Source organism: Phocoena sinus, chromosome 9 (assembly GCF_008692025.1).
Source record: "Phocoena sinus isolate mPhoSin1 chromosome 9, mPhoSin1.pri, whole genome shotgun sequence".
Classification (NCBI taxonomy): Eukaryota; Metazoa; Chordata; class Mammalia; order Artiodactyla; family Phocoenidae; genus Phocoena; species Phocoena sinus.
The window spans coordinates 6,113,247-6,136,332 of NC_045771.1; the positions used below are offsets into that span (position 1 = coordinate 6,113,247).

Consider the following 23,086-nt stretch of genomic DNA (forward strand, 5'->3'; position numbering starts at 1 on the left):
TTACCCTTAGGCGCTGCCACCACACGTGTGCGTATGTGCTCGTGCCCTTCCCTTTCTCTGCCCAGGAGGCGTTAGGCTCCCAGTGTCTGAGAGCAAGGATGGGCTTCCACCAGAATGGGGAGAAAAGAGCCGGGCCTTTCTTTATGGTTCTTGTCCCACGTGTACCCGCCCTGCCACTTCCCTCTTCATGCCCCCCACACCCAGGCCCTCAGGCTGGGACAGGAGGCACCCAAAGCGGTGGTTGGGAGCACCCCCTCCCCGGCTCCCTTATTTGTCATTTTCCAGTATTTAGGGTGCCGAGAAGGAGCTGAGAAAGCGGGCCTGGGCGTGTGCTTACTGGCAGGGGTGGGAAGGGAGGGCCTGGGCTCCCCCCGCTAAGCTGGGGCCTGCAATTCTTGTGCAAAGGCTGTGGAAGCAGGAGCGGTTCCTGTGCGGGGCGGGCAGGCTGACACTCGGTCCCAAGTGTGAGAAAGTCACGAATGCCTAAGACAGGACAGCAGCTTGTGTTCTTGGAAGCGGGCTAGCCACGCCAGCTTCTCCCCACCTGCTCCGCCGCTTCTTGCCGGGCTCTGGATCAGAGCCTTCTGCCAGCCCTTCCCTGATCGGACCCCAAGTGCGGCTGTCCTAGCACCGCCGCCTCTGCCTTCACACCCGGCTTTGGGCTGCGTTCACTCTGAGATGTCGGTTTGACAAACTCATTCACAGAGGTTCAAGTGACCCATGCCCGCTTACTACTCTTCTCTCGTCGAGAGATTTCTGGAGGTTAACGTTTCAGACATCACGTCTGCTGGGTGATGGCTGGCAGAGGTCTTGTGCCCGAGTAGGGCTGACCGTGGCCTGGCTGGTCTGCCTGTAAGTGGAACAGCTGAGGCTGAGGCAGTAGAACTTTATTTGGGGTGACGGTGGAAAGACACGTGCGGGCTGGCCACGCCCAGGATGTCAGGGTGCGGCCCTGAAGACGCAGACGCCCCATCTAGAGCTGGGTGACGAGGTAGCAGGTGCGTTGAGAGGAAGACAGCGTCTTGGTGACGGCACAGGGAGGGGTGGGAGGCCTGGGGAGACACGGACCACGGCCCTGGGATGGGAGGCCTCTCACCCACTGCCCTGCCCCTGCCCTCCAGACTGGAACTGCCCCATCTCCCTTGACCTTAGGGGGCCATTTCTTGTTACCTGGAGCCCAGGCTGAGGTGGGGAACTGGGGTTCGTTGGCTGCCCAGCCCTTCCTGAAGCTGTGGGAGGAGGGTCAGAGATTGGGAGTGGTGGCAGCGGGGATCCTCCCTCCCAGAGACCAGCCAAGGTCACTGCACGCCCCTCCCCCATCAATTTTTCTCAGCTGGGTGGGGGGGTGTTCTACACTTAGGAGGAGGGGCTCAGCACCCACAGTGGAGACGGCAGGGGAGGAGGAGGGGGCTATTACCAGGTTGGCGCTGGAGTGCCTTTGGGAGCGCTTTCGGTTCCAGAAGTATCCCAGGACTCTGTCCCGGAACACCTGGGGGAAGCAGTGCTGGAGGTGGCCAGCGCATACCTGACCCCTGGATCCTGCGGCTTGACTCTGCCCGCCTCCCACAGCTGGAGCCCAGGCCCACCCACCTCACAGAGGTAGTCCAGGATCTCAAGGACAGTGAGCAGGCTGGCGCCGATGAACAGCCCCATCTGGCCCCCAATGTCACCTGTGGAGACCGGGTCACCTGTCAGCTCACTGCTACCTGCTCTGCCCACACCTCCCCAGGCCGCAGGTTGCCTGCACGCACGCACAGACACGCACACACGCACACGCACGCACGCGCACGCACAGACACGCACGCACACACACGCACGCGCACGCACGCACCGAGCAGCTCCGACACTTCGTAGGCCTTCTTCTGCTCCACCGTCTCGTAGTTGAGGGCCTCAAAGAAGATGTCCAGCATCAGCACATTCTCCCTGGAGGAAGAGAGGCCAAGAGTGTTCGCTGGACGCCCCCAGTGCCAGCTGCTGGCAGGAACAGGAACAGAGACCCCATTCTCTGGTCCCTGAGTCCTTTCATGAGCCCTGGGGAGGGGTGTCACCGTCCCCATTTTCGGAAGAGCTGGCGTCAGAAAGGTTAAGCAGCTTGCCCAGAGTCCCCGAGCCCGGTAATGATGTGTAGCTTGGTGTCCCATCCCTGGGCGCTGCGCACGGAGGCTCGGCCCGGAGGCTCGGTGCTCGCCTTAACCCCGGGCCCCGGGCCCCCGGCCCCCTGCGGGGCTCACGCGATGTAGGCCTCGCTGCGGTTGTGTTTCCGGGCCAGGTAGCGGGCGGCGGCGCGGCTCGGCATCCGCACCATGGAGAGCTCCTTGGCGTAGCGCGTGCTGGCGCACGGGTTGGGACAGGTGCACGCGTCCTTCTGCAGCATGGCGTCTGCGGGCCACAGGCGCCTGGGTCAGGGCCGCCCGCCCCGCGGGGTCGAGGTCGCGGGTAGAGCGGGGTGGGGACGGGATGCAGGAGAGGCTTGCCCCTTACCCAGCGCCGGGTGGGCACAGTCCTTGTACTGCGGGGGGCTGCACACCGGCGCGCCGCCTGCACGGGGCGGAGGAGACAGCTTCAGGAGCGGCGCCCTCCAGGCCTCCCCGCCTCCCCGGACCCCCTCCCCCGCTGCCCCCAGCCCCTTACCTGGCATATGCATCATTCGGCAGCCGCACTTCCGAGCCACGTAGCGGCTCTCGCAGGCCAGGCGACACCCTATTAGACTATAGGGAGGGCTGGGGCCTAGGCTGGGTCTGGGGGGATCCAGAGGACCAGAGGGTTCCGGCTCAAAGTCAGGGTCCAGAGAGACAGAGCTGCAGTCACCCCAGGGTGGCGGCAGGAAGCTCAGCTGTAGGCGGACAAGTTAAGGAGGCTCTGGGAGAATGGGGGGCCTGCGTAGAACGCGAGCTCACTGGGACAGTTCTGAGGAGCTGGGGCTGGGGTCTGAGGCGGCGTGGGCTCAGGAGGGAGTCGGAGCCCGGTTTCGGAGGCAACAGAGAGGATGCTTGCTGCTTCTGGCAGGACACAAAAGTCTGGTAGCCAGGGGCTGCCCCGAAGCCCAGCTGGTCAATGAGCGGCGGCTCCTCCTGGCTGTGGATCTGCACTCGGATCCCCACCTCAAACGGCGTCTCCTCTGCGGGGAAGGGGGGACCCTGAGTCCCAAGAGGCCCCCTCCTGCAGCCCCCTCTCCCCAGGGCTGTGCCCAACTCAACTCACCCACTTCCCAAGGGAAAGGACAGGCCTGGGCCCCACCCCACCCCCGGCACCTCCACTTCTCCCCAGGGCCTTCTGCACCCCACCTGCCACTCCCCGGCCTCGCCCGTGCGCCCCCGCACCCGTGTCCCTCCACACGGGCAGGTACTCATCCTGCTGCACGTCCAGCAGCACCTCCAGCCCATTGCCCATGCCGCCCTTGGGAGTGGTGAGCAGCTCTGCCCCTTCGGCGCCAGAGTTAAAGGTGTAGCACTGCCCCATGCGGGTGAAGACCTGGGGCAGGGCAGACAGATGGCAGACCTCACCAGGGAACCAGGAGCTCAGGCGGCCCTTTCCCCTGGGCCAGTGCGAGGACTGTGGGACCCCTCCCTCCCCATCCTCTATCTGGGTCTCTTCTTTGAACACTGAAGCCCACATCTTAATGCCCCGAGACCCTCCCTCAACCGACACATGTAGCTGGACCCTCGCTGCACTGTGACCAGCTAACCCTGCCCCTTTCCCACAGGAAAGGACAGGCTTGGACCCTCCAGTTCCTCGCTCCCACCTCCGCCCCCAGCCCAGGGCACAGCCTGCAGGGCAAGTGTTTCTTTGGAGACTGGCATGAGGAAGAGGGGCCCAGCTGCCCCCCTTCAGGTCTGGCAGCATGTGGAAGAGGCAGCGGGGAAACCAGCACCCTCCCCCTGGCAGAGAGGAGGGTCTCCTGCCCTAGAACACCAGATCCCCCCACCCCCCAGGAGCAGGCTCTCCACAGACCAGACCTTGGGCCCAGAGCCAGCCTGGGTGAGTGCCCCTGGCTGGGAGGCCTGACCTTGCATGCTGCAGTCCAGCTGAGCAGCAGGGAGGGGCCCGAGGAATACAGCTTCCTGGCTGAACAGAAAGGCACTGGTGGGGTGGGGAAGGAAAGGATCCCCCAGCATGGCTGTTAAGGTTCCCTGGCTCTGGGGGAGTGTGGGTCGGCAAGGCCCGGCAGGGACCGCCTGGCGCTCCCGGGCCCCTGGCTGGACGGATCGGGCGGCCGGCTCACCGTGGTGAAGTTCTCGGGCCCGCACAGCCAGCCTCGGTAGCGGCAGGCCAGCAGCATGTCCTCGAGGGCGTGCCCGGCCCGGGCGTAGAGCCGGGCCACGTCGAAGGTGGGGCTGGGCATGAAGCCGGGCGGCGCGGGGGGCCGGCCCAGGGCACGCAGGTAGGCGGCGTGCTCGGTGGGCTCCAGGCCCAGCAGTGCGGGCCCGGCCCAGTGCAGGTCGTTGGGCGTGAGGCGTGAGCGGCGCAGCGGGTTGATGTTGCACAGGGTGACGGCCGGGAAGGTGAGCCGGCGGCTCTCGCGCTCCTCCAGGGCCGTCTCGTGGTGGAACTCCCCGTAGTAGCGCACCCTCCCAGCCACCTGGTAGAGGAGGGTGGCCAGTGCCAGGAGCACGGCTGTGGTCCACAGCCCCCGGCGCGCCATCGGGCCCCCCGGGCCGAAGACGTGGCCCAGGCCGTGCATCGAGCAGCTGCTGGCAAACACGCGGATGTCTGAGGCCGGCGACTGGGCCTCCTCCAGCCCTGAGGGGCGCTTCATGGCCGGAGCCCAGGGCGCGGGGGGAACCAAGCTACAGAGGCTTAGGAGGAGGAGAGAGGGTTGGTCCGAGGACTGGAGGGGCTGAGAGGGGGGTTCAGAGGGTCAGGCAGCGGTCACGCGGGTGTTGGGCCAGGAGAGGAGAGGGTGGGGAGGTACTGGCCTGGCCGGTCCAGCTCGGCCTCCTCCAGGACCCGGCTGTGGCTCTGCTGGGCGCGGTGCTGGGCTGCGGGCTCCGAGGCAGAGACCAGGTAGGGTGCGGCCGACGAGGCAAGCAGGGCGGCTCTGCTGGAGGCGGTTCTGCTGAGCCGGAGCTGCAGCAGAGGATTGGGTTTCAGCGGCGAGGGGGCAAGGGGGCTGACAGAGCAGCCTGGGGGGCGGGGAGGTCCCTGGGGCCCGAGGCAGAGCCATTAGTGCAGCGTCGGGGGAGGCCGGGCTGTGGAGACCAGAGGCGCCAGCAGGAAACCACAGCAATCCCGGGTAGGCTTGAGGGGAGCCGAGAGAGAACTTGGGGCCGGGGGTGCCCTCGCGGGCCTCTAGGTCCCCAGCTGCAGCCCCCGTATGTCGGGCTGAGGGTCCGTCGCTGACCCTTGGCCCCGTCCCCGTCCTCTGCCCTCTCCTCCCTTCCCCTAACCTCACGCGAGATCATCTGCTCTTTCGCAGAGCGGAGCTGGCTCCTGACCAGGCTGGAAAGTGGTGGGAAGTTGGCATCGGCAGACTCTTCTTTCTGAGCCCCCAGCGGCCCGGCCTACTCTGGGTGCCAGGGTCTCCTCCGGCCCCACGTGCAGAGGTGGTCTGTCCCCAGTGACCCTCTCTCCCACCTCCCCATGCTCAGGCCCTCGTGTCTGGGGGGCTGGCCTGTGCCACAATGACTGTGGGCTCACCTGTCGTCCTTCAAGTATAACATGGGTGCCCGTGTGACGCCCTCCCAGGTAACATGGATGCCCTATGATTTCACATCTTTTTTCACTTGACAACATATTCTGGAGACCATGTGGTATCCAGTACCTGGAAAACGTCCTCATTTTTTAAATAGCTGCGTAGCATTTCATTTCTGTGGATGTACCATCATTTATATATCCACACCCCTGTTGATGGACACTGGGGGTTTCCAGTCTTCCATTACAAACAGTGGTGCTCTCAGTAGCATCGTACAGACATAAACTCCTAGAAATAGAACTGCTGGGTCAAGAAGAGGCAACTGCATGGGTAATTCGATAGCAGAAAATTCCCCACCGTAGGCGTTATTACACCACTGTGCGCTCCCATCAGTAACATGGAGTGTGCCTGTTTCGCAAGGGGGCTTTTCTAAAGGAGGAGAGACGCTGCCCCCAAACCGGCCGGAGGGCCCTGGGCCACAGTGCCTAGCACAGCATGGCGACACTGGCCTTGAGGGGGCGGAGCCGCGGCATTTGACTGAGATGCCGAGGTGACGCTGGGTCGGGCTGGGGCAGACTCCCAGGGGCTAGAGAGGACACCTCCGAAAGGCAGAGCTGCAGTGTGCAAGGCCTCAAGCGGGACTCGGGGGTCTCGCTAATCCAAGGTGCAAGGGACGGGAGGCAGCTGCTGAACGCTGCCTCTGTCGCGGAGGACTGCCAGGGCTGCTCCTCGCTGGCGTCAAGCCCTGCGTTTGGTTAAACGCTCACCTGCCCCCGTGGAGCTGGGAGTTGCACTGCAGGCCTGAGAGAAAGCAGATTTATCTCCACTAATTTATTTACTGCAATTTATTTCTACTCCGTGCGCCTCCACAAAGCATTAGAGGCGAGGGTCCACGGGCTCTCGGCAGTGGGTGGAACGTAGTTCGCCAACTGAACGTGACCACGTCGCGCTGTGATCGCCTGGCCTCCTGTCCGTCCTCCTGACGAGACCGCCGCAGGTCTCACGGGGGCAGGGATGTCCTCACCGCCCCCACCCCGGCAGACAGGGCGGCACACAGCAGGTGCTTAATGAACACACACCCTGAAGGAGTGAATAACATGGCTTATCGCACAGATGTAACCAGCTTCTGAGGCTACGTACTTTACCACAGATTATTCTAATTAAACTCTTAAAAGAAGCTCGCGAAATTAAGTGCAGCTAGGTTTACGGTCTGCGTGGAATAGCTGCAGGAGCCAAGGCTGAGGTTAAGGCTACACAGCGAGTGTGCAGCTGACCGCAGGGCCTTCCAGCTCAGGGCTCGCCATGGATCTCACCACTTCCCTAAAGAGGGGATGCGGGGGGGCGGGGGCAGGAGTTGGAGAGGCCACCCTGCAGAGGTAAGGAGAGACCTAGAATCTGGTGTCAGAAGACGTCTGGGTGGCTGGAGGCCGCGGCTGGTGCTGGTAGAGCACGAGCGGGCCTCGGCCGGGAGGGGCCAGGCAGGCCAGTGCGGACTCGGCCAGGGAGTTGAGGCCTGCCCTCGGCTGCCCTCACTAGGGAGGCGTTTAGTGGCAAAGCGACCTGGAGCTAGCCCGTGTTCTGCTTCCCGGGCCAGGCCTGCCCTGGGGTGCGACCTCTCAACATTAAGAAAGCAGCGCATGAAACCTGGGTGGCTTTGGCCCTGGGATATTTCCCTAAAGTAGCACCTGGTCCTAAACCACACCCAGAAGAGGCTGTGGGCACTCACACCTGAGCCGCTGCAGCCTCCTCCAGGCTGGCCTCCAGCCACAGCTGCCCCTGCTGCCAACCCCTGAAACGTGGCATCGTCCTTCTATGCCATGGGATAAATCCAAAAGGTCTGGCTGGCCTTGAAGGTCCAGCATGGGCGGCCCCTCTTCCTCAAGCCAGGGCGCAGGACTCATGATGGAGTCCTCAGCCCAGACGTGGCTGTGAAGGGGGAAGGTTTCCTGGTGGGATGTGACATGAGAAGAACCAAGGCAGGAGGGGTGCCCGGTTCTAGGAGCTGACCAGGGCTGGGGGCAAACCCTGGCTGCTCTTAGGTCCCCAGAAGCAGACAAGAGTCTAGCCCCACCCCATTCACAGCTTTGGGGTCACAGGGCTTGTGCCACCTGGGCAGCTGGCCTATCCTCTTTCAAAGTGAGGCTCTGGTCCCACCTGCTCCAGGGACCCTGTCTGACCACGCCAGGGAGGCCGGTCGGGCAGTGACCGCTCCTTGTCGGATGGATTTTGTATTGTCAGCCCAAGGGGCTTAGCATCAGCCGCCCCTCAGTGCTGTGGTGACTGTTAGCACTGGACGTCCCCCGTGGCTGGAGTCTGGGGTGCATGTCCTCTTCTGTCCCTTTCAGAGGTAAGTGTACTCACATAGAGGGTGGCGGTCCACAATCTCACTGGGTGACGGGCTCAAGGCGCACGGGGCTGGGGCAGAACCTCTTGTGGATCAGACCACAGCTGCCCGCCCCTCCTCGCCCTCCCCAAGAGCCAGGGGGCCTCTTAGGCCCCCGTCCTGTTTAGATGGGGGGAGGGCAAAATCTAGAGAAAGGACTGTGTAAAGGCACAAGGAGAAGGAAGGGAAGTTGTTCCCAAGATGTGGGCTGAAGGTTTGAAGGGCTGGCTCAGTGGGTGGGCGCCTTCTTGCAGGGCCCTGAGAGGCCTGTCGGGATTCTGCAGAGGAGGCCGAGGTCCTGGTACGGGTGTGGGATGAATCCTGGGGCGAGTCCCTACTCCCACCCCCGGTGCTGACTTGTGAAAATTCCCTGCAGCTGCGGCCTGCACACCTTTAGCCTGTCGGGTACAGGGGGAGGCTCGGCAGGGCTGGGAGAGGGGTCGGGGAGGGCTTGGCAAAGGGAGGGGACAGAGCAGGGGCCCGCCGTGCAGCCAAGGGCTCTCAGCTCTGGCAGGAGTGCGCCCAACCTCCCCCAGCCCGGCGCCTGGCCCGGGTTTCGCTGCGAGCAGGGGAGCGATGGCAGTAGCCCCCACCCCAGCATGCTGGCCCTCCTGGGGGCTTGGTGCCCGGGATACCCCCCGAGCTGAGCCCTGGCCCTGGGCACGGATGCACGGCGGTGACCACACCTCTCAGGACTTGGGGTGCTGCTTCCCATGGCCCCTGGGCGTCTCAGGAGGCGGGGCATCTAGGGCCTGTCTCCGGATGAGCTCCGAATAGAGCCTGCCCTTCTTTAGGAGCTCCTCATGGGTCCCCACCTGGAGAGAGGAAGAGGGGCAGACGGTCACCCCAACCCAGCTCAGAGTTCAGAGCCCTTGGAGGGCCAGCTACTTATGAGCCATTGGGCACGGCTTCACCTAAGCCAGCGTCAGTCCTGAGGCGAGTATGAAACCAAAGCACAGCTGATTACGGATTGCCACTGGCGCATCTGTATTTGTCAGCTGAGCTAGATCGTGGAAGAGCATCTGGGTCCCCCTGTCTTTCTTACAGGGCCCAGTGCCCCTCGCCCAGCGCGAGTGGCCAGGGGGCTGTGAGCCGGGCCCCATACAGCCCCCAAGCCCTGCTGCAGACACAGCCTCTGGGCTGCTCCTGCCTGGGCCCTGATCAGGATCCCTGGTGCGGCCTCTTCTGTGCCTCAGCCCCTGGGCCCCTCCCCCAGCAGCAAACGCTTCTCTGAGAACTTTCCCCTTTGATCCTGGGAGCCACGCTGCAGCTCTACTCACTGCCCCACCCCAGGGGACAGAGGAAGAAGCTGGGGCCCCGAGAGGCCAGGGCTTATCAAAGGGCAGGAACTCCTGAATCCACACGGGTGCTGCTTTCAGACTATGAGCCCAAGGCCCCAGGGCCAGGCCAGACCCTCACACAGCTCAGCTGAGCCGCCCGTTCCACTGTGTCCGTGGCTGAAGCCGTGCCAGCCCCCTGACCTGCTCCCCGGGCCCCAGCTGACCTCGCAGACCCGGCCGTGGGCCATGACGACGATCTGGTGGGCCCCACGCACGGTGCTGAGCCGGTGGGCGATGACCAGCACGGTGCGGCCGGCGCTGGCACGGTCCAGGGCCTCCTGCACCAGCCTCTCAGACTCCGAGTCCAGTGCGCTGGTCGCCTCGTCCAAGATCAGCACTAAGGGCTGCTTGATGAGGGCTCGGGCGATGGCCAGGCGCTGCTTCTGGCCACCAGACAGGGTTGCGCCCCGCTCGCCTGGGGAGGGAGGGGATAGGGCGGGGGCCTGAAGTGGCGCTCAGCTCTGCACTCGGGGGCAGCCCTGCAGATGGTCACCGGGGCCGTCTGGCACTTCCCACCTGGCCCCTCAGGGCCCTGCCCTGGCCCTGTGCGCATTCGTCCTGCCTCTCTGAGGGCAGGGGTGATGCCTGGCGGCAACACGATCCCACATCCCCGTGCAAACGTGCACAGGCACTCACACGATGACGGGTCGTGAACGCAGCGGGGCTCAGTGATGCCCAGAGGTGTCGCTGAGCTCCACCCACACACCAGGGCAGGGGCTCGGAGCCATGACGGGCCTGGGTCCCACCCCCTGCCCTGGCCCTGCAGCGCTAGCTGCCTTCTCCTGGCCTCCTGGCTCTCTGCTGCTGTGGGGACATCCAGGATCCAGATGTGACTCCTGCGGTGGGGTAGGGGGTGGCAGAACAGTGGGATTCAAAACCCACCTGGGCATTCTGGGAAGACCATATTGGGGTCCAAAATGCCCACAGAGAACAGCAGAGGTGGCAGCCTGGCTGCCAAAGAGAGCCTCAGGGGACTCTGCGGTCACAGAGCAGGGGGGCAGGCTGCAGCCCCGGGCAGCCCGCGAGTGCACGGGGTCAGGGGTACAAGGCGCGTGCGCGAGAGAGGAGTGGGCCCGGCTCCTCCCGTCAGGGCGGGGTCCGCAGGAGTCCGAGCAGTGAGTAACACGGAGCACGAAGGCCGGCTACCCACAGAGGGGGCGCCACTCGGGAGGCTAAGCTCAGCCAGGCTCAGGACTAGGTTTCGAGAGGAGTTGGGAGCCTTGGATAGGCCTGTGCCGTGAGATATGCTGGAACATTCTGCAACAGAGCCAAGAGACCCTGGACGATGAACATGAGCCCAAAGGCTGGAAAAGGCCTCTGAGAGGAGCACACGAAGCGCAGGCCGCACTGCGAAGACTCCAGAGTGGCACTGCAACACTGCACCGGTCAGAACCACCAGAGCCCTCTTCTGGCTAAGTCAGCAGACAGGCTGGCTCAACCAAACCCACCCCTACGGAGAGCCAGGGGGAGCACCTTTCATTGAAGGATAAACAATTACAAGGAGGTAACACCCCCTTGCTTCTGGTCAGGTCTTGGGAGCTGACGTGGCGAGCTCTGAAGAGTCCCCACGTCACGGATCACTTGTGCCCCTGCCCTCCGTCACGCTCCTGTCCCCGCAGCCCGCCTGGGCCTCGTCTCCCCCGTCCCCACAGAGTCGCCTCTGTCCCACTCGGCCATGGTTGCTGCCTGGTCTTCCCCGATGCTGTGACTATGTTCCTGCCCCCCGGATCCCAGCCTCGCACGTGGGCCCCGCGGACCCCAGCAGGATGCGGTCTCTGAACTCACCCACGACGGTGTTGTATCCCTCGGGGAAGCTGGTGATGAACTCATGTGCGTTGGCTTCGCGGGCAGCTGCGTAAACCTCTTCGTCGGAGGCGTCCAGCTTCCCGAAACGGATGTTCTCCATGATTGTTGTTCCGAACAGGACTGGCTCCTGGGGGTGGGAGGTGGAGGGTCCACCGGAAACATTCTGATTTTGCCCTGAACCTCTGAGGGGCGCATCAGGAGAAGCTGTTTCGGCCAGAACAGGACCACTTGGGAGGGCAGGTAGGGGCAGTTCAAAGTTACAGGTCAAACACAGAGAGGTCCATCAAAGGGGGGAGAAGCCGAGCTCCTGCGTGGCACGGAGCCCCTCGGGAAAGGGAGCGGGAAGGCGGCTGGGAGAGCAAGGCCAGCTGGCCCGGCAGGGTGCCCCCTCTCTGGAGAGATGGGCAGGGAAGGGTTTTACAATTTGGCTTTCTCCTGCCCAAAGGGCGCCCTCTATCCACACGTGGTGGGTGGGGGGAGGTGGACCCTCGCTGGGAAAGCAGTGGGGCTGAGAGCTTCAGAGCGGGGCTGCGGGGCCTCGCTTGGTGGGTGAGCTACCAGCAGTGCCCGGCAACACCGTGTGGGTGTCCAGACCTTCTGGACACCACAGAACCCAGGGATCCTAAAACGGCCACCCCATTTCCACCTGCTTGGGCCTTTTACATTGAGGAACAGAGTTCCAAGGGCAGAGCTGCAGTCGCTGGGACTCCAGTGAACGCTGGGGACTGGTGAAGAGAGCCAGCTCGCCCCCAGTGCCCCCAGGAGGGCAGCAGGTGACGGGGCTGGAAAGGGGGAGGGGCCCAGGCCGCAGGAACTGAGAGAAGCAGGCACCTGGCTGATGAAGCCAATGACCTGACCCCGGAGCCAGGAGGGGTCGAGGGTACGCAGGTCCTGCCCATCCAGCGTCACCATGCCTGCCGTGGGGTCGTAGAAGCGCTCAAGCAGGGAAGCCACGGTGGTCTTTCCTGGGGGTTCGGGAGGGGGGCATGGGTTTCTGGAGCATGTCCGGGACAGGGACGCCCCCGGTGGCAGTGGGGGCCCCTCCTTCCACACTGAGTGGCTCCCACAGGGAGAAGTCACAGGTGGGAGGGTGGCAGGCTCCTCTTACCTCCCCCGGACTGGCCCACCAGGGCCACAATCTTGCCCGGGGGCAGCGTGAGGGTGAAGTCTCTGAGCACCTGGAAGCCGGGACGGCAGGGGTAACTGGGAGGAACCAAGAGACCCTCAGTCAGACCGGGTTCCTGGCCCCTTGTTGCCCGGGTCCCTCCCAAAGTCTCCCTGTACCCGCAAGGGGGGCTTACTTAGAGGGAGACATTGACCCACAGGTCCCCAGACAGGCTCCCTCTCCTGCCCTCAACCCGCAGAGAAACACCCCCGCACCCACCGATGCTAACCTGAAGCAGACGTTGTGAAAGGTGATGGAGCCGCGCAGGTGCTCCCTGGGGATGCAGTGGCCCCCGGACAGTGGGATGCACGGGCTCAGGGTCATGTACTCGAAGACCCGGGTGCCTGCACTGAGCCCCCGCACCACCTGGGGAGGGGGGTTAAAGTCTGTGTGAGGGAGGCATGGGGTCCCAGGGAATGGGCAGCACCTCCTGGACTCCCACTTGGCGGCAGGGAGGGGCTTGTCGTATCCCCTCCGCCGGACACCCAATTCCCACGGCACACAAGTGACATCAGTGGCTGACGGGACTCCAGCCCAGGTACCACGTCCACATCCTTGGACCCACCCACCTCTGCCACTCACCTGACCAAACAGGACAGAGAGGTTGGCCATGGACCTGCGAGTAAAAGAGGAGGGTTGAAAGAGGGGGACGAGGAGGGCCTGAGAGAAGGTGGGCTGGCGCCAGAGGGGCAGGTCTGGGTCTCAGCCGCGTGGGGGGACGTGTTGGGTGAGGCGAGGAAACAGGCGGCCGGAAGCCAAACGCAGAGGTAGTTCCCAAAACCTGGGGCCCTAGGTGCCCTGGAATCCGGCACCACCGGGGAGGTCTCCTGGCAAGTAACTTCTCCTTTCAGGGCCACGCTCCCTCCTGGCCCGGATGGGCTGACAGTCATCGGTACCTGAGGGCCGGGCTCCGGGGAGGAAACAGGGAAGGCAGGCGCAGGGCGCGGTGGGGCCGGACTCCACGCTGCCCGCAGCCTGCAGGGAGGGGCTGTGAGGCCCACCAAGGGGGTCAGACCTAGCGCTGTCCACTCCCGGGGGAAGCAAGGGCTAAGGAAGGTGGAAAAAAGCATGTTACTCCTTCTAGAGAAAGAAGGAAACAGAAGACATTAGACCACAGGGGGAGCTCAAAATTCCCTGAAGACATGTCATCACGGGCTCCGCCCTGTGTGAGCAGAGGGGTAAGTGTCCATCTGTCCAGATGGTGGGTCACCTCCTCATCGTCGTGCGGGGCTGCCGGCTGCGAGGAGGACGGTGAGTCACTACTCCTGAGTCACCGGCCCCCGGCTTAGTCACGGACCAGGCCAGCCCGTGACTGTGCGTCTCCGATTGTGCATGCGGGTTCTTCTCGAAGAGAAGAGGAGGCAACACTGACTCCCCAGGATCTCACTTCTCCCAGCACCGGGGGTGGGGGAGGGGGGGAGCCCGCAAGGAAACGCCCAGAGAACTTCCCGAGAAGAGCCAGGACAGCAAGTTAGTCCGCGCCTGAGGCCTGTGGCTGGGGAAGCCGCCCCACCTAGCACCTAGCAGCCTGCGAGACAGGCTTTCTGAAGTCTGTGACACAGTTCTGCCACCTGGCTAGACAGTGCAGCGGGGAGGAAAGGAAAGGGTCTGGACGCAGGCCATAAAGGGGAGGGGGCCCAGGGCAAGGCGAGTCTGAGGGAGCGGGACCAGGCCTGGGACGGGTGGCTGCCATCCGCCGGGGGAGACTTTCTGCCCCTGCCCCGTGGAGCACGGTGGGGTGACCGTGAAGGGAGCCAGTGGTGCTCGTCCGGGTCAGCACCGGGGGAGGGGCAGCAGGGGGCGGCCCAAGTTCCGCCTCAGAACAGCCAGACCTTCTTAGTCCCAAGGCCACCAGAAATTAGTTCCTGGGCCTGCGGGAAGGAGGGGTGAGGCTGCCCAGGACAAGAGAGGGTCTCAATGGGCCCAGATTAGGAAGCACTGAGCAGAAATGGGTGGTATCTGGTCTTTGTGGAATGCTGGGTCTGGGGCTGAGAAAGGGAGTCTTTTCTACCTGCCTGCCTCCAGCTTAGCTCCATTCTGCCCAGGACAATATTAATAAGGCCGATGGTGAGGGATTCTGGAAGAAACGGCTGACACTCGCACAGGTGGTAAGACACGGGGCAGAGCCATGACACAAGGACCGTCGGCATCGGGAATAACGAGGAAGGGACCCAGAGGGGCGTCTGAGCTGATGTTCTATCTTCTGGACGTGGCTGGTTGGTAACACAGGTCTTCACTCTTCAATTATTTATTCCACCATATTTACTGTAATTGTTTATCTAATGTGTCTTTTTTTTTTTTTTTTTTTTTTTTGCGGTACACGGGCCTCTCACTGTCGTGGCCTCTCCCACTGCAGAGCACAGGCTCCGGACGTGCAGGCCCCGCGGCCATGGCTCACGGGCCCAGCCGCTCCACGGCATGTGGGATCTTCCCGGACCAGGGCACGAACCCGTGTCCCCTGCATCGGTAGGCGGACTCTCAACCACTGCGCCACCAGGGAAGCCCCCCACTTTTCAATTATTTATTCTATCATATTTACTGTAATTGTTTATCTAACGTGTATTTATGTTTTATGTGTTTTGGTATACGTGGTATTGCTAGGAACTTAGCTTGGAGGGGATAGGAGAGGGGAGGAGGCCCACCCTGGGCACTCTTGTGGCAGTGCCAGCGGGGAGCTCTGGTGCCTGCAGGCAGATGGGATCTGCGGAGCCGCGGACACAGTGAGCCAGCAGGGTGGGACCTGCAGGGGAAGGTCAGGCAGAGGGTGGGAGGCCAGCTCTTAAAAAGCGTGTCGGGCTTCCCTGGTGGCGCAGTGGTTGAGAGTCCGCCTGCTGATGCAGGGAGCATGGGTTCGTGCCCCGGTCTGGGAGGATCCCACATGCCGCGGAGCTGCTGGGCCTGTGAGCCATGGCCGCTGGGCCTGTGCGTCTGGAGCCTGCGCGTCCAGAGCCTGTGCTCCGCAACGAGAGAGGCCACAACAGTGAGAGGCCTGCATACAGCAAAAAAAAAAAAAAAAAAAAGAATCCTCCTGCCAATGCAGGGGACACGGGTTCGAGCCCTGGTCCGGGAAGATCCCACGTGCCGCGGAGCAACTAAGCCCGTGCGCCACAACTACTGAGTCTGCACTCTAGAGCTCGCGAGCCACAACTACTGGAGCCTGTGTGCCTAGAGCCCGTGCTCCGCAACGAGAAGCCACCACAATGAGAAGCCACCACAATGAGAAGCCTGTGCACTGCAACTAAGAGTAGCTCCCACTCAGCAACGAAAACCCAACGCAGCCACAAAAAAAAAAAAAAAAAAAAAGAAAAAGGCTTGGGACTTCCCGGTGGTCCAGTGGTTAAGACTCCGTGCTTCCACCGCGGGGAGCACGGGTTCGATCCCTGGTTGGGGGACTAGGATCTCACATGTCACGCGGTGTGGCCAAAGAAAAAGAAAAAAAAAAGGACCCCAAAAAAGGCTCATTGAAGAATTGTCTGGAAGGTGAAGATGGCAACTGCGTTTCTGAGTGTACGGTCAGCGAGTTAGGCTGCAGGGGCTGCTGGGAGCCCCGAGCGGGCTCTGGACGAAGGCAGGGGCTCCCCATCCCCAGCCCTGAGCTTCTCCAGGGGACCTGGTAGCTGTCCCCGCAGCAGACTGGCACCCCCGGCCCCTGGCCCAGCTGGGCTCCTTAGGAAAGGGAACGGCCCCACACTCACCTCTGCACTGTCTGGGAGGCCACCAGGAAGGACATGAGGTCTCCCCCCGTCAGCTGCTGTCCGGCCACGAGGGAGCCCCCAATAAACAGGGTGCCCAAGACCATGCCTGAGTGGGGCAAGGACAGGGGTTCAAGGAGGAAGCAGAGGAGGGCAGAGGACAGAGCCTGGCCCACGTGCTGGTCCCCAGTGCCAGTCCCTGCTGTGCTCCCAACTGACTGGAATTTAGGTAAGTCACTTGAGTGGTCTCCGCCTCTGTCTCGTCATCTGGCAATGAGTAGGTTGGAGGCACCTCCACGGCTCCCTTGGGGGCGGCCCAGCAGCGCGCTGTACACGGCTCGGCTGTGACACTGGGCCTCCCTGCCCACTGCCTGCCGGAGGCAGCAGCCTCCAGAGGCCGGCTGACTGGCCCTCGAGAGACATGCGAAGGACCTCGAGCAGGTGGAGAGCCGCCCGTCGCCCGCCCTGCTGGGACCCGTCCTTCGCTCCTCCGAGCTCAGCCCAAGCCACAGCCCAAGCCACAGCCCAGGTCCCCTGGCGGGGCCTCGCTCACTCACAGTTGAAGGCGATACTGGAGAGCCCCTGGAACAAGGCGATGCCTCTGCCCAGCTCCTCTGCCTTAGAGCGGGACCCCCCCAGCTCCGCTCCATAGCGTCTGTGACAGAAGCCGAGCCCAGCCCTCAGGAAGCAGGCAGGCTGGGACGCGGGGTGGGGGGAGGTGCATCTGGGGAGGCCGCCCCCCTGCCACCGCTTTGGGCTCCACCCCCGCCCGGCACTCACTCCTCTTCCCGCTGCTCCATGGCGAAGGCTCGCACAGTCCGGACGTTGCCCAGGGCCTCATCTGCCACACCCGTTGCCCTGGCGACCTGCGGGGAGTCCAGGAGTCAGGGAGCCGGGATGGAGACACGGAGGGGTGACAGAGGAGTACAGGGCAGAGAGGAGGACGGGCGGGAATGCTGGTACCTGCTCCTGACACTGGCGAGACAATTTTCTGAGAGCTGAGCCCATCAGGGTGCCAGCACCCATCAGGGCAGGCGTGGCCACCATCAGCAGCAGGGTGAGGCGCGTGGAGAGCATGGACAGGGACACCAGGCAGCCGGCCACCTGAGTGAAGCTCCGCAGTCCCTGGGGAGCAGACAGGAGGGCTGTCTGGCATCAGCAACATGATGTGGGGAACTCAGCAAGAGTCAGCTGGCTACAGCTAGCTCTCTACTCACAAGGCCAAGGCCACAGGTCTGACCCCCGGGAGGCCAACCGACAGTCCACTGGTCACAGAGCGTAACCCCTTCCTGATGAGCAGGCGTGAAGAGAATGCCTGTGGACCGAGGCATCCTCCCCTGGGACAAATCCCACTTTCATTCTCTTCTGCTCTAGAAACTGAACAGAAGGAGAATCGCCTGGGGAATTCCCTGGCCGTCCAGTGGTCAGGACTTGGTGCTTTCACTGCGGGGCCCAGGTTCAATCCCTGGTCCGGGAACTAAGATCCCACAAGCTACGAGGTGCGGCCAAAAAATAAAAAAAGAGAGAATTGCCTGGTGATGCCACCCAGGGACGGCTAGGGGTCAGTGACAACGTGGGGGGAAGAGGAGAGGACATCAGGCACAGAGCAGAAAGCCATCACTCCCCCTCCTGTCAGCGTGCCCGGCATTCTGGGGGCAAGGTGGTGATTCTGCTCTGGGCAAGCTGGGCCAGGAAAGGCTCTTGTCTGAGCCTTCCTTCTTGGGACGGTTTTCCGGGGAGGTAGGATTTCAGAACAGGAGAGAAACAGCCTGTCCCGACCCCGGACGCTGCCGTGGCACCTCCTGCTGTGAACGTCCCTCTTCCCTCACCCGCACCCTCACCAGACAGCAGGCTTCTCGCTTCGGCATGAGCCTGGGCGCAGGGCCCAAGGGGGGCGGGGCGGGCAGGACTGGCCTGCTGCATCCGCACTAGGGAGCGTGCCCGCGTGGGCGAGCGTGGGGGGGCCTGGGCGCTGACCTGGGAGATGACGAGCTTGAAGGATGACTTAAGCTCCTGCACGTCAGTCGTCAATCGGCTTACCAGCTGCCCTGTCTTTTTAGCATCGAAGAAAGCAATGTCTTGTCTGGCGGTGGGACACGGGGGCAGCGGGTGGGGGGAGAAGAGGGAGACACGACCTCAGGATGAGGCCCCGCCCCTAGACATTCACCAGCACCCCCCTACCCCCCGTGGGCCGCTTGGTCCCCGCCACCACTGCACCCCACAGCCCGAGGCTGGCAGTACCGGAGCAGGTTGCTGAAGAGGGCCCTCCGCATGTCCGCAGCCATGCGCTCGCCGATGCGGGACAGAAGCACCAGGTACCCGAAGGTGAGCAGGCCCTGGGAGAGAAGCCAGGACCTCAGGGGCGCCCGCGCGGTTCCGCTGGCGGCCCCCAGGCCCTCCCTTCTGCTGTACCTGGAGGCCGTAAAGGATGAGCAGGTGGGTGCTGAGGTTCCGGGACTCAGTCAGGAAGCTGCCCACGTGGTCCCTCGTGTACTTGGCCACGATCTCCACCAGCTGACCCAGAAGCAGGGGGATCTGCACATTCACCAGTGCTGTGCCCAGTGCCAGCTTGGGGGGTGGGAGACAGACGTTTACAGGGGGACCACGCTCTTCCCTAACCCCTGGCCCTTCGTCTCCCACTACTGCCCACACTTTGGGGGCTCCTGTGTCTCTCGGAGAGTTAAAGCCCAGCTGCCAGCCCCAGGGGACCCCTGGACCCTGTTCACCCAGCTGCCCTGTGCAGGTTCTCCTGGTGACCCCCAGCCCCGCTGCTTCCCGAGGTCTCCTCTGAGATTCGGCCAGGCAGGAAAGCTGTCCCTAGGCGGCTCTGGCGGGGGCTTCCGCGAACCCCTGGCTGGGCTCTTCCCTGTCCCTGGCGTGGGGCGGGGCGGGAGAAGACCTCACCACGACGGCTGCCCCCAGGACCAGCAGATGGGGGCGTAGAAACTGACAGAAGAGCTTCCAGTTGAAGCGGGGCTCCACGGCACCGGGTCCGGAGCGGGCCGGAGGGGCCGCCTCTGCCTCACAGAGGGCCACAAGGCCACGGCGGGGGCACTTACTCAGGATCACGGGGCCCAGGAGGACTCCCCCAACCCAGAGCCAGGCAGAGGGGCTGCGGCCGGGAGCTGCAGGAGCTCGAGGGAGGCCGGCCTGGAGCTGGGGCTGCAGCCGGGCCACGGCCCTGAGGAGGCAGGAGCTGGGGTGGCCATCGCGGGACCTGCAGGGAGAGAACGGCACTGAGGGCTCGAGGGCCCAGCTGGCCCCCAGCTGAACAACAAAGCAGCCGAGCTCTTGGCTCAGCCCTCTGGAGAGCAGCAGCTCCTCTCCCAACGGCCCACCCTGCCCTTCTCAGGGCGGCTCTTAAGCAACCTCGGTTTCTGAGATGAACGCACCCGGTGGAAAGCAATCGAGTGGTAAAGGTGTTCTCCCTGGCTCGTCTCTCAGACGGCGGGCCCCAGCCAGTGACCATCTCCAACCCCTGCTCTCTCAGAATCACAGGACATCAGAGCTGGACGGCGCTCCTCTTACAGTGGAGAACAGAGAAGTTCCCAGTGAATGCAGCTCAGAGAGGGACAGTGCCCCCCCACCTCACCAAGTCATCAGTCCGCTCTGTTTGATCCTCACATCCCTGGGAGGGAGAGGCCAGTATTCTCACTTGATAGATGAAAACATCCTGCAGGGCTGAGAGCTGAAATCATTTGTCCCCAAGCAGCAGAACTAGGACAAGAGAGGAGCCCTGCTGTCTGACTCCAGAATCCAGGCTCATCCTATACTGCCATGTGTGATGAGCCCAAGGTTATGTGTGGCAGGGCCAGGCCCGCACCCAAGTCTCGACCACTGGTCGGAAGCTTATTATATACCCCATTGCCCTGTCTCCTTCCTGGCCTTGAGTGCGTATGTGACAAGGCAAGGAAGGAAAGGGTGACAGACTCCCTCTCTGTCAGCTGAAGGAAGAAAAAGAAATAAAATCCGAATAACGTATCTTGTCATCTTGGGATAGGCCAAGATCACCCCTTTCCTGCAGTTTCGGTACCTGCAGATGGCAACGTAGGGCCGCAGCCTGCTGTGCATCAGTGCTCTGCTCTGAGGAACAGGAAGAGGGGGTGAACGGTACAGACCGAGTAACTACGCTGCGGTAGTTAAGCTTTAGTGTGTGTGTGGATACAAACGACTAACGACAAAGCTTGCTGAGGCTGGAGGCTGGAGGGTGGGGGTGGGGTGGGGGGAGCCATTACCGTCCTTTTAAAACACCTGGACTTGAGAGGGCAACGAGGACCATAATCATAATTGCATTTTTTTAATAAAAAAAATTTTTTTTAATTTATTTATTTTTGGCTGTGTTGGGTCTTCACTGCTGCGAGCGGGGGCTACTCTTCCTTGCAGTACACAGGCTTCTCATTGCAGTGGCTTCTCTTGTTGCAGAACACGGGCTCTAGGTGCGCGGGCTTCAGTAGTTGTGGCTCGCAGGCTCAGTAGTTGTGGCGCATGGGCTTAGTTGCTCCGCAGCATGTGGGATCTTCCCGGACCAGGGATTGAACCCGTGTCCCCTGCATTGGCAGGCGGATTCTTAACCACTGCACCACCAGGGAAGTCCCCATGATTGCATTTTAAAGATCACTGCAGAGGGGAGTGAGCTGGAGAATGACAGGAGTGGCTATAGGGAGGCCTGTTAGAAGCATAAGTTATCTGGCCAAGAGTATATGGTAGGACGATCAAAGATCCAAATGAGATTATTGATGAAAACAAATAGATGAAAGGTTTCTTCTTTACTATGATGGCCTTTCATATTTCCAGACCTTCCTAACTACACACTCCATCTCATCCTTCCCTTGTTTCAGGGAGGCCTGGGCTTCTTGCCAACTCTATATTACACCTCCCCCGACCCCATCCACCTGCCTGTCTTCCACTGTGTACTTTATATCTATCCAAAATATAAACGGAGAAGCTCAATGTCCTTCTGCCCTGTGTAAATGCCCCTCTTCCTCATTAGACCGTATATTCCTTGATGGCGGGAAGCCCTATCTTATTCACCACTGTATCCCCAGCACTTAGCAGAGCTCTGGTACATAACAGTGTCCAGCACATGCTCTCATTAGAAATGCAGAACAAGCTGCCCTGACTCGCTGCTGCAGCGTTTGCAAAGCTTTAGACTTACTGTGCAACAGTAACAAATATGTTTTACTTTGCGATCCGGCACAATGTCACAGAAAACCGAAATGCTTCACAAAACAGTACTTGCCCTCATTTTCTTTTGGCTGTCCTGTGCGGCTCGCAGGTTCTTAGTTTCCCCACCAAGGATTAAACACGGGCCCCAGCAGTGAAAGCACCAAGTCCTAACCACTGGACCACCAGGGAATTCCCTCCCTAATTTTTAAAATTAATTAATTAATATATTTATTTTTGGCTGCATTGGGTCTTCGTTGCTGCGCGTGGGCTTTCTCTAGTTGCGGCGAGCGGGGGCCACTCTTGGTTGCGGTGTGCAGGCTTCTCATTGCGGTGGCTTCTCTTGTTGTGGAGCATGGGCTCTAGGCATGCGGGCTTTAGGAGTTGTGGCATGTGGGCTCAGTAGTTGTGGCTCATGGGTTCTAGAGCGGAGGCTCAGTAGTTGTGGTGCAGGGGCTTAGTTGCTCCGCGGCATGTAGGATCATTCCGGACCAGGGATCGAACCCATATCCCCTGCACTGGCAGGCGGATTTTTAACCACTGCGCCACCAGAGAAGTCCCCCTACTTTGTTTTTAACACGTATTCCATTATATTCACTTTTACATGATTCAGACTCACTAAATTCACTTTATGAACTATTGTGTTGTGACCTGACGTTTTAAAAACACTACACTATGAACACACAAATAGTAAAACGTTGTTTGATGTCTTTTCTGGAGTTTCGCTCTGGGTAAAAAACATCGACACCCTTACTCTTTTCCTAAGGGCTGTTTTCAAGCCTTTTAATAATTTACCATGGCCACTTTCCAGCTTTTCTCATCTTCTCCAAACTAAGGTCTAAGCAGTGCTTGGTCACTGCCAAGAACTGGCAGATTACTTCCCAGCACCCGTACTTCTAGCTGCAGCTCCGCCCATCTCGCCCTCCATCAGTCAGACGGGCTTTCCAAAGGACACAAGCCCACATCCACCCGCCCCTACGAATCTGCTGCCTGCCTGGCTCTCGGGTTCTTCACTCCAGGATTAGAAAGGCATCAGTCGCTTCTCATAAAGCATTTACAGCGGAGTGGCAGTTTCAGGGTACATGTTCGTTTCCCACCTGTGTCTTTCTCTCTTGAGACGAACGTGTATAGAGCATACAAGAACACATACATACGCGTTACCAAATTGACTATCTCTGCTGAAACCATCCCGATTTAGTAACCATTTTTGTTCAGTTCACACTGAATTTTTGGAACAACAGCAATACTAAATGTCTCCGGACACTAATAATTTTTGTCCACATCGCCAGACCAATTCCAAGAACGAGGACTGAGGCCGGAAACGGGGGCCCGACACCTGTGCAGCACGGCGCCCGCTGGTGGGAGGAGACCTAGCGTGGTCACCGGCCAGAGCGCCCCCTCCGTCCAGCACACATGCAGATACAGACGCGCCGAGCCTCCTGCTGGCACCTAGGTCTCGCTGTAAATAATTGAGGCCAATCCCCGGGGGAGTGACATTCAACCCCGGGCCGGGCCGGCCTACAACTCCCAGCAGGCGTTGCGCGAGCCCGGGACTCCATCTCCCGGCGGTCCCCACGCCCTGCCGTCAGGTCAATGGCCCGCGCTCCCAGTAGGTTTGTCCCTTTTTACCTGACGGCCGAGAATGTCTGGAAGCGGAGGGATAGTAGTGGCTTGCCTGCGACGGGGCTACCCCGAATCCCGACCCGAAATAAGTGCACCAACATGGTGGGGGTAGAAAAGGAGCAGCCGGCAACAGCAGCTTCACCCTTACTCCACTGAGAGCTCCATGTTGGCTCCGGCCCCCATCCCGACAACCCCCTCGCGACTCGGCGATGATTGGTGGAAAGAAGCATCAATTTCATTGCAAGCTGTGATTGGAGAAAACCTTGTTAGCCCCCCTTCTGG

At 61.5% G+C, this 23,086-nt stretch overlaps 2 protein-coding genes across 11 annotated transcripts; both read right to left on the minus strand.

Annotated features, from left to right (window-relative positions):
- Window positions 1–871: 871 nt before the first annotated feature.
- ASIC3 (acid sensing ion channel subunit 3) lies at window positions 872–5,034 on the minus strand. Of its 6 annotated transcripts, none has more exons than XM_032642545.1 (11): window positions 4,223–4,865; window positions 3,321–3,471; window positions 2,991–3,118; window positions 2,632–2,833; window positions 2,482–2,538; window positions 2,232–2,379; window positions 1,832–1,923; window positions 1,591–1,670; window positions 1,418–1,489; window positions 1,171–1,229; window positions 872–1,075 (listed from the first exon to the last, which is right to left on the minus strand). In XM_032642545.1, exons 1-11 carry the CDS (start codon window positions 4,754–4,756, stop codon window positions 940–942), a joined length of 1,659 nt encoding a protein of 552 aa, XP_032498436.1. In that variant the 5' UTR covers window positions 4,757–4,865; the 3' UTR covers window positions 872–939. The 6 variants fall into 6 exon arrangements, with proteins under 6 accessions (XP_032498436.1, XP_032498432.1, XP_032498431.1 ...); XM_032642543.1 differs by having other exon boundaries at window positions 873–1,052; window positions 4,223–5,034; XM_032642542.1 differs by having other exon boundaries at window positions 879–1,052; window positions 1,418–1,504; window positions 4,223–4,794.
- Window positions 4,939–23,003, minus strand: ABCB8 (ATP binding cassette subfamily B member 8). 5 transcript variants are annotated; one of them, XM_032642536.1, is made up of 17 exons: window positions 22,811–23,003; window positions 18,923–19,235; window positions 18,431–18,586; window positions 18,260–18,354; window positions 17,996–18,101; window positions 16,982–17,143; window positions 16,799–16,884; window positions 16,576–16,673; window positions 16,022–16,127; window positions 12,909–12,942; window positions 12,556–12,692; window positions 12,270–12,364; window positions 11,993–12,126; window positions 11,141–11,288; window positions 9,520–9,770; window positions 8,702–8,830; window positions 4,939–5,067 (listed from the first exon to the last, which is right to left on the minus strand). In XM_032642536.1, the coding sequence occupies exons 1-16, from the start codon at window positions 22,903–22,905 to the stop codon at window positions 8,705–8,707; spliced, it is 2,142 nt and encodes a 713-aa protein (XP_032498427.1). In that variant the 5' UTR covers window positions 22,906–23,003; the 3' UTR covers window positions 4,939–5,067; window positions 8,702–8,704. The 5 variants fall into 5 exon arrangements, 4 of the variants coding, with proteins under 4 accessions (XP_032498427.1, XP_032498428.1, XP_032498426.1 ...); XR_004351371.1 differs by lacking the exon at window positions 4,939–5,067 and adding an exon at window positions 6,445–6,712 and having other exon boundaries at window positions 7,361–8,830; XM_032642537.1 differs by lacking the exon at window positions 4,939–5,067 and adding an exon at window positions 6,445–6,712 and having other exon boundaries at window positions 18,059–18,101.
- Window positions 23,004–23,086: the final 83 nt, after the last annotated feature.

Excerpts from the sequence above, each read along its gene's own strand:
- ABCB8 (XM_032642536.1), bottom strand. The coding sequence starts at position 22,905 with ATGTTGGTGCACTTATTTCGGGTCGGGATTCGGGGTAGCCCCGTCGCA. Across the intron at positions 18,102-18,259 it reads CTCTTCAGCAACCTGCTCCG|ACAAGACATTGCTTTCTTCG; the intron begins GTACTGCCAGCC and ends TCCCACCGCCAG. Across the intron at positions 16,885-16,981 it reads CTCGCCAGTGTCAGGAGCAG|GTCGCCAGGGCAACGGGTGT; the intron begins GTACCAGCATTC and ends GACTCCCCGCAG.
- ASIC3 (XM_032642545.1), bottom strand. The coding sequence starts at position 4,756 with ATGAAGCGCCCCTCAGGGCTGGAGGAGGCCCAGTCGCCGGCCTCAGAC. Across the intron at positions 2,380-2,481 it reads CTGTGCCCACCCGGCGCTGG|ACGCCATGCTGCAGAAGGAC; the intron begins GTAAGGGGCAAG and ends TGTGGCCCGCAG. Across the intron at positions 1,924-2,231 it reads CGCAGCGAGGCCTACATCGC|GGAGAATGTGCTGATGCTGG; the intron begins GTGAGCCCCGCA and ends CTCTTCCTCCAG.